Raw genomic sequence first — 13,425 nt, 5'->3', positions numbered from 1 at the left:
AGGTCCATTCAATAATCTTGTAACTGTGGGGTAGAAGCTGTCCTTGAGCCTGGTGGTGCGTGTTTTCTAGCTTTTGTATCTTCTGCCCAATGGAAGTGGGGAGAAGGGAGAATGTCCGGGGTGGGAAGGGTCCTTGATTATGTTGGCTGTTTTTCCAAGGCAACAAGAGGTGTAGACAGAGGGGAGGCTGTTTTTTGTGATGGACTGAGCTGTGTTCACAACTCTGCAGTTTCTTGCAGTCTTGAGGAGAGCAGTTGCCATACCAAGCTGTGATGCATCCGGATAGGATAAACAAAATAAAACTTTTGGATGAATCCCAGTGGATAAGGACTACCCTCCACTTCCCTGGCTGAGCCAAGAACCAAGATCGTAGAAAATATCCTTGGTCTCCTCAAGGTGAGATTCCAGTGTCTGCAGTAGTCTGGAGGCACTGTTCAGTACATGCCAGGCAGGCTTGGAGTTTTCAACACCTGCTGCTCACTGCATAGCCTAACCAACCAGAGACAGCATTTGGTGCTGGAGGAAGAGCAGCAAGGAGACCTGGAGCTTGATGGCCATGAGTCAGAGAATGGAGAGGAGCACGATCAAGGCAGCAACCAGCGAGATGTCCCTGCTGAGCATCCACATACTCATCTTGTGGCTTAGCGGAGGAGGCAAGCATTGGTTGGATGGGATATCAAGGGACTACCTCACAGAGAGATGATTTTTGTAAGAAGGCTGCAAAATACTTTTTTTCCAATGCAAACCAAATGATCAGCTCCACACTACAGTTGTTAACACCAACTAAGGACCAAGTGGGATTCCCTGAAGTCCATATATCCCAGCTCCAATTATTTCAATTTGTATTTCCTGATGAGAGGGACCTCACTTGAAGAATTCAGTCCTCTGCGACTGATCCAGTTGAACTTCTGGTTAATAGTGATCTCCAGGATGCTGAGGGTAGGTGATTCAGCAATGATAATGCTATTGAATGTCAAGGTTAGGTAGTTAGACTCCTTCCTGTTGGAGAAGGTCATTGACTGGCACGTCTTTGGAACAAATGTTACTTGCCACATCAGCACATGCCATGTCTTTTGAGTGATGTGGGAACAGTCTCCATTTCCCTGCAGCCTCTGCCTCCTCCATGGCAGCCAGTTTGTGTTGCCTCTGTCTAACTGCCAGTGAGGATGTGCCTTTAATGACTTATGTCCTTCTCTGTTCCCTGCACAGTGAAGTGTCAGGCACTGTGTTTAGCTCTTGTTTCTAGGCACAAATGGCCCTAATGCTCTTTTGAACTGGATTTGGCCATGGCCACATTTCTTTTATGGGGAACCTAGTTGGGTGTTAACACTGAGTGCAGTGATATGTTAATGCATCAAAAAATGGTGCAATTCAATTTCTTGGCAAATCATGTGCCACCTTTGTTTAGTGGGCTATGGAAACATAAACGAACAGGAATGCTTCATTTGCTCCCTCTGACACCACTGTCATCAGCAGTGATTAGGTGGATCTTGGGCACCTTTGGAGCTTTTTATCTCTATTGTGAAGGGGGAGTGGTGGGCGAACATCACTCTTCCTTTGTCTTCTCATTTGTACCATCTGCAACTCTGACCTACCCTGAATTTATGGTTCACATTTTTATTATTGGTTTATTACTGTCACATATACAAGGGTACAGTGAAAACCTTTGTTTTGCATGCCATCCATACAGATCATTTCATCACATTCATTTGCCCCCCACATTAAGGCCTGACCTCTTATGCCTCATTGCTGCATCAAATTCCTATATCGCAGGGGACTACTTTGAAGACCCTCATCTTTCGCTTTAAAATCTCCTTTATTTCACCCTATGCACATAACTGTCTCATGCCCTAATCCCCTTCATTCATCCTTGGATCTGCCCAGATCCAGTAGACTTCTCATTCCACACCATCCACCCCCTGCACACTCTACTATAATTATCAGTAGCCTTTCCTTCAGCTGCTTTGCTTTCTCTTGGATACGTATCCTTCAACCCTCTTGCACCAAGCCCCAATCACTCATCATCACTTTGCCTTGCTAACTTACATTAGTTCTCCATCCAGCAACACTTTGCAGGTATGATTCTCCTTCTGTTTGAATCCTTCATGGCCTGGGTCAATTTTTAAAAATTTTTTGAGCCAGTACATAGTCCTACTAGAGAAGGGACAGTACTGGACCTAATATTAGGGAATGTGGCCAGGCAAGTGGAAGAAGTGTCAGTAGGGGAACATTTTGGAGATAGTGACCATAACTGTAAGTTTTAAGGTTGTTATGGAGAATGACAAGGCTAGACTAGAAATTAAGGTCCTGAGGGAAAACTGATTTAAAATGATAGACAGGATCTGGCAAAACTGGAGTGGAAGCAGCTACTTCCAGTTAATCTTCAGGCAACCAGGAAGTAAGGTCAGGCTAACAAGTCTAAAGAACATAAGATATCAAGGGATGTTGAGGGTTGGATAAAAAATGGTAGTTTATGGCAGGTTTAGGGACCTGAGAACATCTGAAACAGGACTATAGAAAGTGTAAGTGAGGACTTAAAATTGTAATTAAGAGAGCAAAGACGGGCATTAAATAGCATTGGCAGGTAAGATTAAAGAAAATCCCCAAGTATTTTATAAGTATGGAGTCACAGAGAGATACATCACAGAAACAGGTCCTTAAGTCCACCAAGTCCCTACCAACCATCAACCACCCATTTTACACTACTCCTTCACTAATCTCATATGATTTTCACCATATTCTCATCAACTCCCCCAGATTCTACCACTCACCTACACACTAGGAGCAATTTACAGAGGCCAAATAACCCACCAACCTTCATGTTATTTGAGATGTGGAAGGCAGAGCATCCGGGGAAAGCCCATGCAGTTAAAAGGAAAACATGCAAACTCCACGCAGACAGCACCCAAAGTCCAGACTGAACCCGGATTGCTGGCTGTACTAGCTGCACCACTGTGCTGCCCTTGTATTAAGAACAAGAGGGAAACTTGGGAAAGAGTAGGGCCCTTTAAGAAGCACTATACTTGGAGCCAGAGGATGTAGGTGAGGTCTTAAATGAGTGCTTCTTATCCATATTTACTATGGAAAAGGACATTGTAGTTGAAGAATTCAGGCACAGGTCATTGGAATTTCAGAAAAATTAGCATGGTGTGGCGACTCACCGTCCGGTCAGGCGAACCGGCTCAGCAGTCGGGTCGCGCGGCGTCGGAGCGATGAGGCCCAAGATGGCGGTGGGCCTCGTCTTTCCCGAGCGACAGGGAGAACACGTGCGCGGGAAAGACTTGATGACGTAGTACTTACGTCATTGCCGGTTGCATTGGGCAGGAACAGTCTCCCTTAAAAGGCCCGTGCAAGGCGGGAAAATAAACCAGTTCTTGTTTGACAATCCTTCGACTAGCGTCTTTGTTTTATTTCGCAGTAGCAACCGCTACAATGGAAAGGAGGAGATATTGGATGTCTTTGTACTCTTAAAGCTGGCATGGAAACTGTGGGCAGAAGTGCCTGTTTCCCTGTGCTTTGACTCTCTAACTCTTATCTGTATCTTCATGTCCTCATACCTCTTTATCTCTTACCACTCTCCCAAGAGCTATCCATGCTCCTCCGATTCTGACTCCTAAAGATTTCAATCATTCCAGTATTGACAGCCTTGCCTTCAGCTACTCAAGCCCTGGGCTCTGAATTTCCTCACTACTTTTTCCCATCTCTTGTAAACACACTTTCATTCCAACTCTATGACAAGTTTTGGTTCTAACCTAATACACCTTCCTTGAGGTTCATAGAACCATAGTCATAGAGTCATTCAACATGGTAACAGGCCCTTTGGCCAACAATCTCCATGCTGAACCATCAAGTACCAATCTATACTAATGCCATTTACCTCCACTTGGCACAGCCTTCTATGTCTCAGAGATTCAAAAGCTTGTCTAGATACTTAAATTTTGTGTTAAGTCCCTGCCTCCATCACCCTCTCGGTAACTGTGTTCTGAGATTCCACCCAGCCCTCAAAGTGAAGAAGTTCTTCCTCAAATCTCTTCCAAACCTTTTGCTATTTACCCATAAGTATACCCACTAGTTTTAGACACCTCTGTTATGGGGGGAAAAATTCTACTATCTACCCTATATGTGCTCCACATAATTTGAATACTTTTATCAGGTCACAGCTTCCTCCATTCCAAGAAAACCAAACCTCCAGTCTACTCTGCTTATCCTCGCATCTGAAGTGCTCCATCTCAGGCAAGATGCTTGTGATTTTTTTTTCTTCTTTTGTACTCCCATACAATCACATCCTTCTTACAGTGTGTTGACCAGAACTGCACACAGTACTTAAGTTGTGACAACCAATGTTTTATAAAGTTGTACCATATTCTATGACCTAGCTAAAGAAGGCGAATGTCTTATCTGCCGCCTTAATGACCTTATCCAGCTTTGCTGCCATCTTCAGTGATTCTGAGACGTGTACATCAAGGTCTCTCTGCTGCTCAATACTCCCTAGGACCCTACCTTTCATTATGTATGTCCTATCCTTATTAGTCCTCCTTAGGTGAAACACATTCAGGGATTCTGGGACTTTACTCTAAGGTCACTATTTCTCAATACTACCTGGAGTCCTATGATTCACTGTGCTTGTCCTCGTCTTCCTAAAGTGCATCATCTCATGCCCATCAGGATTATATTCCTTCTGCCATTGCTCTGCGCATTTTACCAACCCATCGATATCATCCTGCGGCCTCGCTATCAACAGCAGCACCAATTTTCATGTCACTGCAAACTTACCAATCATATTTCCTGTTTGTAACAAACAGTAATTGTTCCAGCACTGATTCTTGTGATTCACTGACAAGTTTTATCTGTTCACTCCTGTCAAGTGCCTTGGGATATTTTCCACTATTTTATATATACTACAAAACATGCACTTGTTATTATAAATGTTTTTCAGCAGCATCCTATTTGTCTGCTGTGCTCTGTGTGACACACTCCAGTTAGTTAAATTTCATTGATGTGAAGAGGATAGTGGCTGCCCCTTATGGAAACTATTCAGAATATACAGTCAAAGTTAAATTAATTGCACTGGCAGATTGCAGTAGTTTGTTGGTGACTTTGTCTGTGTGTGTGTCCATCTGTGGCTTTTTTGTGTTAAAAATACTCTATTGAAAAGCATTGGAGAGGAACAAAGTGTACTTGTTACGTTAAAGGCAGGATACATTCCTGTGTTTGTAAAATTAAAATTTTATTGCATTTCATTTTGGGGCCAAAATGTACATGCAGTGCCTGCTAGTTGGATACCATATCCCAGGCACAGAAAAGTAAGTGATAACCCATCAGCCTACCAAACGAGAAAGCAGTCCTTGGCAACTGAATGGATTCATGTTCTTTATGACTTGGTCTCAAGTAAGTCACCCTGTCAGAAACTGAACCAAAGCTGCTTCATCTTTGCAATGGATTGTTTCTCCTCACTAATGTCTGATGGCATTTATACTTACTCGTTCTGGAAGCTATGCAGCTGACGGGACAGTATTTGCAGCTGGATGCAAATCGCCTGCACTCTGAGGAAAAGGGTCAAACTTAACTTGGAGCCATACTCGCAACAACCTCTGGGAACATCTGGGAGGAATTCTTAGTGTAGGGTTTGCACAGTTCAAGCGTTCTTCCACCATAATGTGGTCTTCTGGGGTGAGGAAGAGTCAAAACAACTCCCCACTCCTCACAAAATGGGGGAAATATCATTCACAGGGGAATGGCAAGCCTATCAAGTCATTGAACCTTTCTGAACATTCGAAAACATAGAAGAAATAAAGTGAATTAAAAGGCAAACTTGAAAGAACAATCCTTCATTAATACCTTGTACCTAAATGAATGATCCATTACTGATTTTTAAAAAGTAAATTAAGATCATTTTTACATCAGAACCCTTTAAGTAACAAATACTTTACCTGAGGCCATTGTTGTTATTGCCCTTCACTGGAATCGCAGGGATAGGACCAGTTGTTTCACCCTGCCAGCCTGCTGCAGGTTTCTTTGATGAGTGTGAGACACAGAAGAGAGCATTTTGCCCAAGTTCCTGTTCCCATGCTCTACTTCTTGACAATTCCAGTGCAGGATTGCAGTCACCTCCCAATGGCAAAGAGCTGGCAGCAACTTCCAGACTTTGTCACTTGCATGCTCAGGGAAATAAGGAAGTTACCATCACTTGCACTGGTTAATTTTGGCAGTTCAACTACCTCACAAAATCCTAGCTTTGTCGTTGATGCCAAAGGTTTACACTGCTGGGCTGCTATTCTGTGCATACTCAAGCTCTGGCAGTCAGGTGTGCGTGGGATTTGGCGTGGTTGTGGTTTGGATCTGATCAGGTTTGGTGGGTCATCAGTGTGGGAAGCATTGGCACAAGGAAGTGGAGAGCCACATTTTCCAGTAGGGATGCAGGTGTCCACAGTAAGCGTTCCTGGGCAAGATAACACAAAGCAAGCAGTAGTGTAAACGTCTCTCTTGACTCTTGCACCACATAAAACATCTAACTCTTTTATCAGCCATCCCTTCATAAGTATAAGTTATGGAGGGATAGGTTCAGCTAATGTAGTGTGGATTTTCAAAGGACCATAATAGGGTTCCATGAGAAAGAATGTTAATGGTTGGCTTATTCGGATAGATGGAGAATTTGTTGACAGCAGAAAATTGTGAATAAATGGATCTTTTTCAGGTTAGTGGGTTGTAATTAGTAGTATACAACAGGCTTCAATATTGGCTTCAGCTTTTCACAATATATATCAACAACTTCAATGAAAGGGCCCAGTATAAGTTACACAAATTTTCCAGATGATACAGAATTAGGCTGGAATGTGAGCTTTTTAGAAGGATACAAAGGGATATAGAGAGGTTAAAGAAGCAGGGAAGGTTGTGGCAGCTGGGTTATAATGTGAGAAATGTGCAGTATGGATTACAGGAGGAAAATACAATATTTTTTAAACTGAGAAATGATTGAATAGGGATGTTGGTGAGTTGCTTCATGAAATGTTGAGGAATACAAATATTCTCTTGGCATGTATTGCAATGGGTTGCAGTACAAAGTAAAGAAGTCTCTGCTCTGAGATGGTAACAGAGCTTTAGTGATTCCACCTTTGGAGTACTTGATGCAGTTTTGGTTCTGTACTTGGTGCAGGATTTACTTGCTTCAGGGATTGTGCAGCATAAATTTACTCCAGTGATTCATGGGTAAGGGGGTTGTCCCATGAAGAGTGAATGAGTAAAATTAGCCAAGGCTCAGTGGAGTTTGGAGGGAATCTCAATATTCTGGGAGGGATTGACAAGTTAGATGTTGACAAGCTGTTTCCCCTGACTGAAGCCAGGCGGCAAAGCCTCAGGATTGGAGATTGGCTATTTAGGACTGATAATTTCTGCACAGAGAGGGTTGCCAGTCTTTGAAATCCTCTACCTTGGGTCTCTGGTGCTCAGGTTTTGAGTATGTTTGAAGCTAAGATCAGGAGGGAAAGTGACCAAGGCACAGGATCAGCCATGAGTCAATGACAGAGCAGGCTCAAGGGACCGAGTGGCTGACTTTCTGCATCTATTTTCTTGTGTCTCTAAAGTCCTTAAGCCATAAGGTAACAATACAAGTAGTGTTGTATGAACATGTTTAAACTTGTCTAGATTATACTTTTGATTTCAGTTATGTCCAACATGTATAGCTGCAGATGTAAAGTATCCTTTCAAGAAGATGATGAGAAGAACCAGCTGTTGATAAGCAGCTGGAACTCAACAAGCATTAGAAACCAAACCAAGTTTGGTTTACTCAGCAGTTTCTAAGCAACTGCAGGGACCTGATTTGCCTTTCTTGGAAAAATGACAAAGGCACACACCAGGCTTGCAGCTAAACATTATAACCCCACAGCCAGCTCAAGGCTTCCCATAGCAATGGCACATTAACAAACGAGCAGCGTTTGTTCCTGTCCAGTGTAGGGCAGTGAGAGGATTTCTAAAGGATATGTCTCCTACGTCACTGCCAGCAACTGCATACCCTTGTGGTATGTAGACTGTGCATACCAGTGTGCCACCTGTCAAAGCAAGTGCCAACAGTGTGCTCTGTAATACCAGTGGTAGGGGCTTGTATCTTATTCCAAGCAGACTTCAGGTGGCACAGTGTGTCCTTAAAGAGGGTCCTGATGATAACTGGTGGTGGGGGGCCATCTAATCCGAGCTTCCTGTACTCTGAGCAGCTGGCTTCCCTCACCCATGCATTGCATATCATCTGTGTCCTGTCACTGACTTCCTGTAGGATGTTAATTGCCTCAAGAAGGGATGCAATGAAGCCAGAAGAAGACATGTCCTAAACATGTACATTTAATGAGTACAAGCCAAAAATGTTTGCAAGACTGGCTCAAATACACAACAATCTGAGTCAGGAAAATTCACTTAAAAGGATAGGAACTTACCCATGTGCACTTGCAACAATGCAAAATTTATATTAATAAACTAGTTAAAATAAATATAATGAATTAAAAACAGAAAATTGCTGGAAAAACTCAGCAGGTCAGACAGTATCCATGGAAAGAGAAAGAGTTAACATTTCTGGTCAAAGGCTCTTCATGAGAATTTTTATAATTTAAATGTAATGAGCACTCCTTTCATGTTATGCTTGGGGTACAGGAGGGTTGTAGGTATTACCACACCTGTTTATATTCTGAGTATTACCACAGTTAGGAATCCATCATTTTTGACCATGTTTACTCTCAGGCCAGCAAAGTTTATTCACCCCAGTGGTTCATTCTTGCACTGGAGAATGAATTCAGATCCATCTTGGTCACTGGATAATAATGGGAAGGACTGAGAATGAAATGAGACCAGAGTATTCTGATTGCATAGCTGTAATGCATGATATTGGGGTAAGGTGTGTCTTGGGACTGTGCAAAGAGAGCTTTACCCTGGATCTATTAGTTTTGAAACTTTATCTACACAGTGAGGAATCCTGCTGTACAATAAAGCATTGTAACTGACCTTGAAATGAGTGAGGAGCTGTGAAGTCAGCCACTTCAGTCTGTATTTTAACCAGGTCTGTACAGTACAGGAAGGATTTTTACACCCACAAGCTTATCTGCAAAGTTCAACGATCACCTGAGTAGACTGAATAGTCAGAACATATTCCACTGCAGAACAAAGACATTCACTTTAATGGGACCATTAAACTCTTGAAACTTGCTGCACCAATTTGAAAAAAAAAGCTTTGTATTTGATGCGAAGTCTGATTGGATCCAATTCAAGACAATGTGTGCATTTTGCTATGTTGCTGACACTGCTGCAGGCAGTCTGCTTCTTCAACTCTGAGGTTTATACAAGATGTCTTCCTGTCAGAATAAAGCCCAGCATATTTTCTCCTAACCCTCAGTTTACTTGTTTTATGAATTGTAGTTCACAAAATGCATGATTAGCATGTGTTCCTGTTTGAACGTGACCACAATTGGTTAGCATCCGCAGAGCTATTTTATACTTAGTCTCTATATTTTAAATATCATAACAGAAAGAGAGGTCAATGTTGAGAATCGTTGACCATAATTAACGTGAGTATTCAAATTGCATTTCAAACCACAGTTGCAGAGTGAGTATTTCAAAGCATGAGTGTCCGTGATCCTTGACATTCCCTGAGTTTATTTTTTTTACAAGAATTTATTCCCTGTTTATGACTTAAGGAGATAGCTATTCCATTGTTTAGGATGACAACTTTGTTGATTATTCACAAATGATGCACTAATATGGGGGCTCACCTAGAAAGTGGACTAATACAAAAGTGGATCTGTCTTCTTCCATGTCCTCCTGCAGAAGAAGTGAACTGGCCCAGTGGTCTTCTCACATATTACAGGATGCATTTGTGAAAAGGACTTGGACTAAAAATTGATTACTCTTTTTTTAATGGCATTGCAATAGATTTGTGAGGCCACGTTAGCACTGTTTATGAAAGTTGCTACAAAAAACAAATTTCAGTTGCAACATTCACAGAATATATTAGTAAGGTGTCCCGGAGTAATGGTGCATTGAAGTAGAGTATATAATTTGTAGAATGAAGGAAATTCTGTAAGATCGAACACTGCATCCACAACTTCTTAAAACCTTAGGACAGAGATCAAGTCTATGTGATGTGCTGTCATCGATTCCCACTATTTTCTCTGCTTTATCTTCTCCTAATGTTCTCTTAAGTTCCTCGTTCTAATTAGACCCTTGATCACCCACTATTTCTGATGCTCTCAAGACAAATACAACACTTGTTAAGTCTGCTGGGATCTTACTTGCCATCGTTTTACCTCATATATCTGCTTTGATGAATCCATTATTGACTTTCATTAGTTGCTTCCTTTTTATCTATGAGTAGACAGTCTTAAAATCTTTTTATATTTCTTTCTGTTTTATTCCCATTCTGTTTTCTTCTGCTTTATCATCTCTTGGTCATTCTTTGCTAATTTATAAAACCTACCCAAATTTTGAGCTTGACACTCATTTTGGCAACCTTTTAATCTAAGGCTAACCTTGCCTTCTTTAGTTAGCCACCACTGTAACATTTACCTTATGGAGTTTTTACTCCTCAAGAGAATGCATGTTTGTAGAAAAATCTGAATTAGTTCTATAACTTGTCTTCAGGGTTTATGTACTGTAATGAATTGTAATCTAGCTGATTCACCTTTCATCCTCAAGTAAAAGTAAATTCCTGAGGTGCAGGAAATCTGAAATACAGAAAATGCTGGAAACATTCAGCAAGTCATTAAGCTTTAGTGAAGAGAGAAACAGAGTTAATGTTTCAGGTGACGAAGGGCCTTGGATCTGAAATGTTAAGTCTGTTTCTCTCTCGGCAGCTGCTGAATGTTTCCAGCATTTTCTGTTTCTATCCAAATGTAATTAGCTTATGTAAATTTAAGTTGCTGGATGCAAATCTCATATTTAGTTTAGAAGTAACTATATCATGATCACCCTTCACTCAGTGATATTTTACTAAAAACTTCCTATTAAACTTTGTCTCTTACAAAATACTGCCTATAAATGCTTGGTCCCTTGTTGATTCCTCAAGTTTGTCTCAGAAAACTCTTATGACTGCATTTTCCAAACTCACCTTCCAAACTCTTTGTTTTGTTTCCCAGTTTGTACAAATTAGGAGCAGGAGTAGGACACTCATCCTCACTTATCCCCTCCATAGGTGCTGCCTGACCCATTGCGTTCCTCCAGCATCTTGTGAGTTACTCCTCTCCAAAAGACTGCTTTGCCATTTAACAGGATCAAGTCTGATCTGATTGTAACCTCAGCTCCGCATTCCTGTCTCTCCGCAGTGACCTACCATTTCCAGCTATTGATCTTGGTCTGAACTGCTTCCAGTGAATTAACATCCTTCCTTGAATAAGGAGACCAGTACTATGCACAGTATTTTAGGTGGTGTCTCCCTATTGTCCTATAACTTGAACATTATGTAAAAAATTATATTCCTCCATCATTTGTCGAGCTATGCTGTGCCCAACAGTTTAATGTCTGTTTTGGGGACATTAAATTTATCCCCACCATTGTTCTGTCTCATTTTTAGTCCTTTATTCCACCCATTGAGTTTCTACATGCTGATTTTTTTGGGATATAATCTTTTCTCACTACACTCCTAATCAAGGAGCCTATGTGTTAGCCTGTCTTATGGACTGAGTGCACCTGCATGTTAGTTTTCATCGTAGCTGTGTGTGGGTGGTGTAACCCCAAGACATGGCAGAACACTTTGATATATGTGCTCAAGAGGACAAGAGAGACGTAAGTTGACACTTAACATTTATGTACTAGCCAGTGTTACTGACTTAATATTGTTATATTTGCAATTCCTTAGGGTCCAATTCGTTGCACTAAAGATGGCACATGGACAGAAGACTTTAACTTGTGTGAACAGGTGCATGCAGACTGCCTGCCTCCTCCAGAGCTGAACTTGGTGGAGTATCTTTGTGCTGATGGCCATGCAATAGGTACGGAACCATACACAAGCCATTTCTACAATTCTTGCAGAAATTGGGCCTTTCATCTTTACAGATGCTAAATTCAAACCAATTTAAATATAAAGCATTTATCAAAGACTGTGCATTACCTTGAATAAGCTGCTAAATGTCTTGAGGCAGATTTCTAGAGTATGTATCTTTCCCAATGTAAATTATTCTTATGTTCTGGAAGTAAGTGCTGGTGTTAAGTCTCAGAAGAGAGCACCCTACGTCACACACACCATCAGGGTTTCCATTGGGAACTGGCCATAACATTAATGGCAAGGTCATAATAGTGGAGAATTCAGGGAGGGGGATGAAGAAGAGTTGAGGGCCATGGTGGATCTGTCGTGATCATACTTGAATGGCAGGACAGGCTTGAGGGACTGAGTAGCCTACTTTTGCTATTTTCTTCTGTGTTCTTGTGTTCTTTTGAGATAGGCAGAGCAATAGCAGATGGAATTCAATCCTAAAGTGTGTGAGGTGATGCATTTTGGGAGGATTAGTAAGGCCAGGACTTGCACAATGAATGTTAGGGCCCTAGGGAGTATTGAGGAACAAAGGGACAGTGAAAAGTCCCAGGATCCCTGGAGGTGGTACATAAGATTGCACATGGAATTCTTGCTTTCTTTTGCCAAGTCATAGAATATAAATAGGGAGGTTATGGTGCAAATTTATAAAACATTTGTTGGGCCATAGCTAGAGTACTGTGTGCAGTTCTGGTTGCCATACTATGGGATCGAGGTGATTGCGCTGGAGAGTGCAGAGCAGATTCACTGGGATGAGCCTGGGATGGAGCATTTCAGTTATGAAGAGAGACTGGATAGGCAGGGTTTTCCTTGGAGTGGAGGAGACTGAGGTGGGATGTGGCTGAGGTATACAAAATTATGAAGGACCTCGATAACAGGCATAGAAAACAGAGGACATAAGTCTAAGCTAAGGGGAGGAAAATTTAAAGGGGATTTGAAGGAGTTCTTCATCCAGAGGGTGGTTGTAATTTTGAATGCACTGCCTGATTGGATGGTGGAGGCGCGTGCTCTCAATGTTTTGGAAGTATCCAGAAGAGCATTTAAATTACCAAGGTGTAGAAGGCTATGGTGCAAGTGTTTGATTGTCAGGGTGCATGCAGTTGGTTGAAGGGCCTGTTTCTGTGCTCTATGACTCAATATATAACCATAATATAGAAAGAAAGGCCAAAGGATGTGCATTTGATAGTCTCCGTGAGTGCATCTGAGCATCATTTGTCTGTGCATGGTTGGGCTCGTCCAATCTGATTTCACTCTACAAATAGTTTGCTATATTGAGCACTAACTGGTGCATTTGGCCATTCGATTCTATATAAGTTATGAATCCAACAAAAGGCGCAAGCTTCCCCTATTGGCCATCATCAAGGCAGAAAAAAGGTAAATCAGGGAAGTCAAGACTTCATTGACATCAAGCTCAAAACTTATCT

At 41.7% G+C, this 13,425-nt stretch overlaps 1 protein-coding gene across 1 annotated transcript in view; it reads left to right on the top strand.

Moving 5' to 3' along the window:
• Positions 1–13,425, top strand: part of LOC127567956 (pappalysin-2-like) — a 290,468-nt gene that overhangs the window by 219,772 nt on the left and 57,271 nt on the right. Inside the window, 1 exon segment of the mRNA XM_052011199.1 lies at positions 11,831–11,963. Coding sequence (XP_051867159.1) covers positions 11,831–11,963 — 133 coding nt within the window.

Source organism: Pristis pectinata, chromosome 3, assembly GCF_009764475.1.
Source record: "Pristis pectinata isolate sPriPec2 chromosome 3, sPriPec2.1.pri, whole genome shotgun sequence".
In the NCBI taxonomy this organism is placed as follows: Eukaryota; Metazoa; Chordata; class Chondrichthyes; order Rhinopristiformes; family Pristidae; genus Pristis; species Pristis pectinata.
This window is presented reverse-complemented; position numbering and strand designations above follow the sequence as displayed.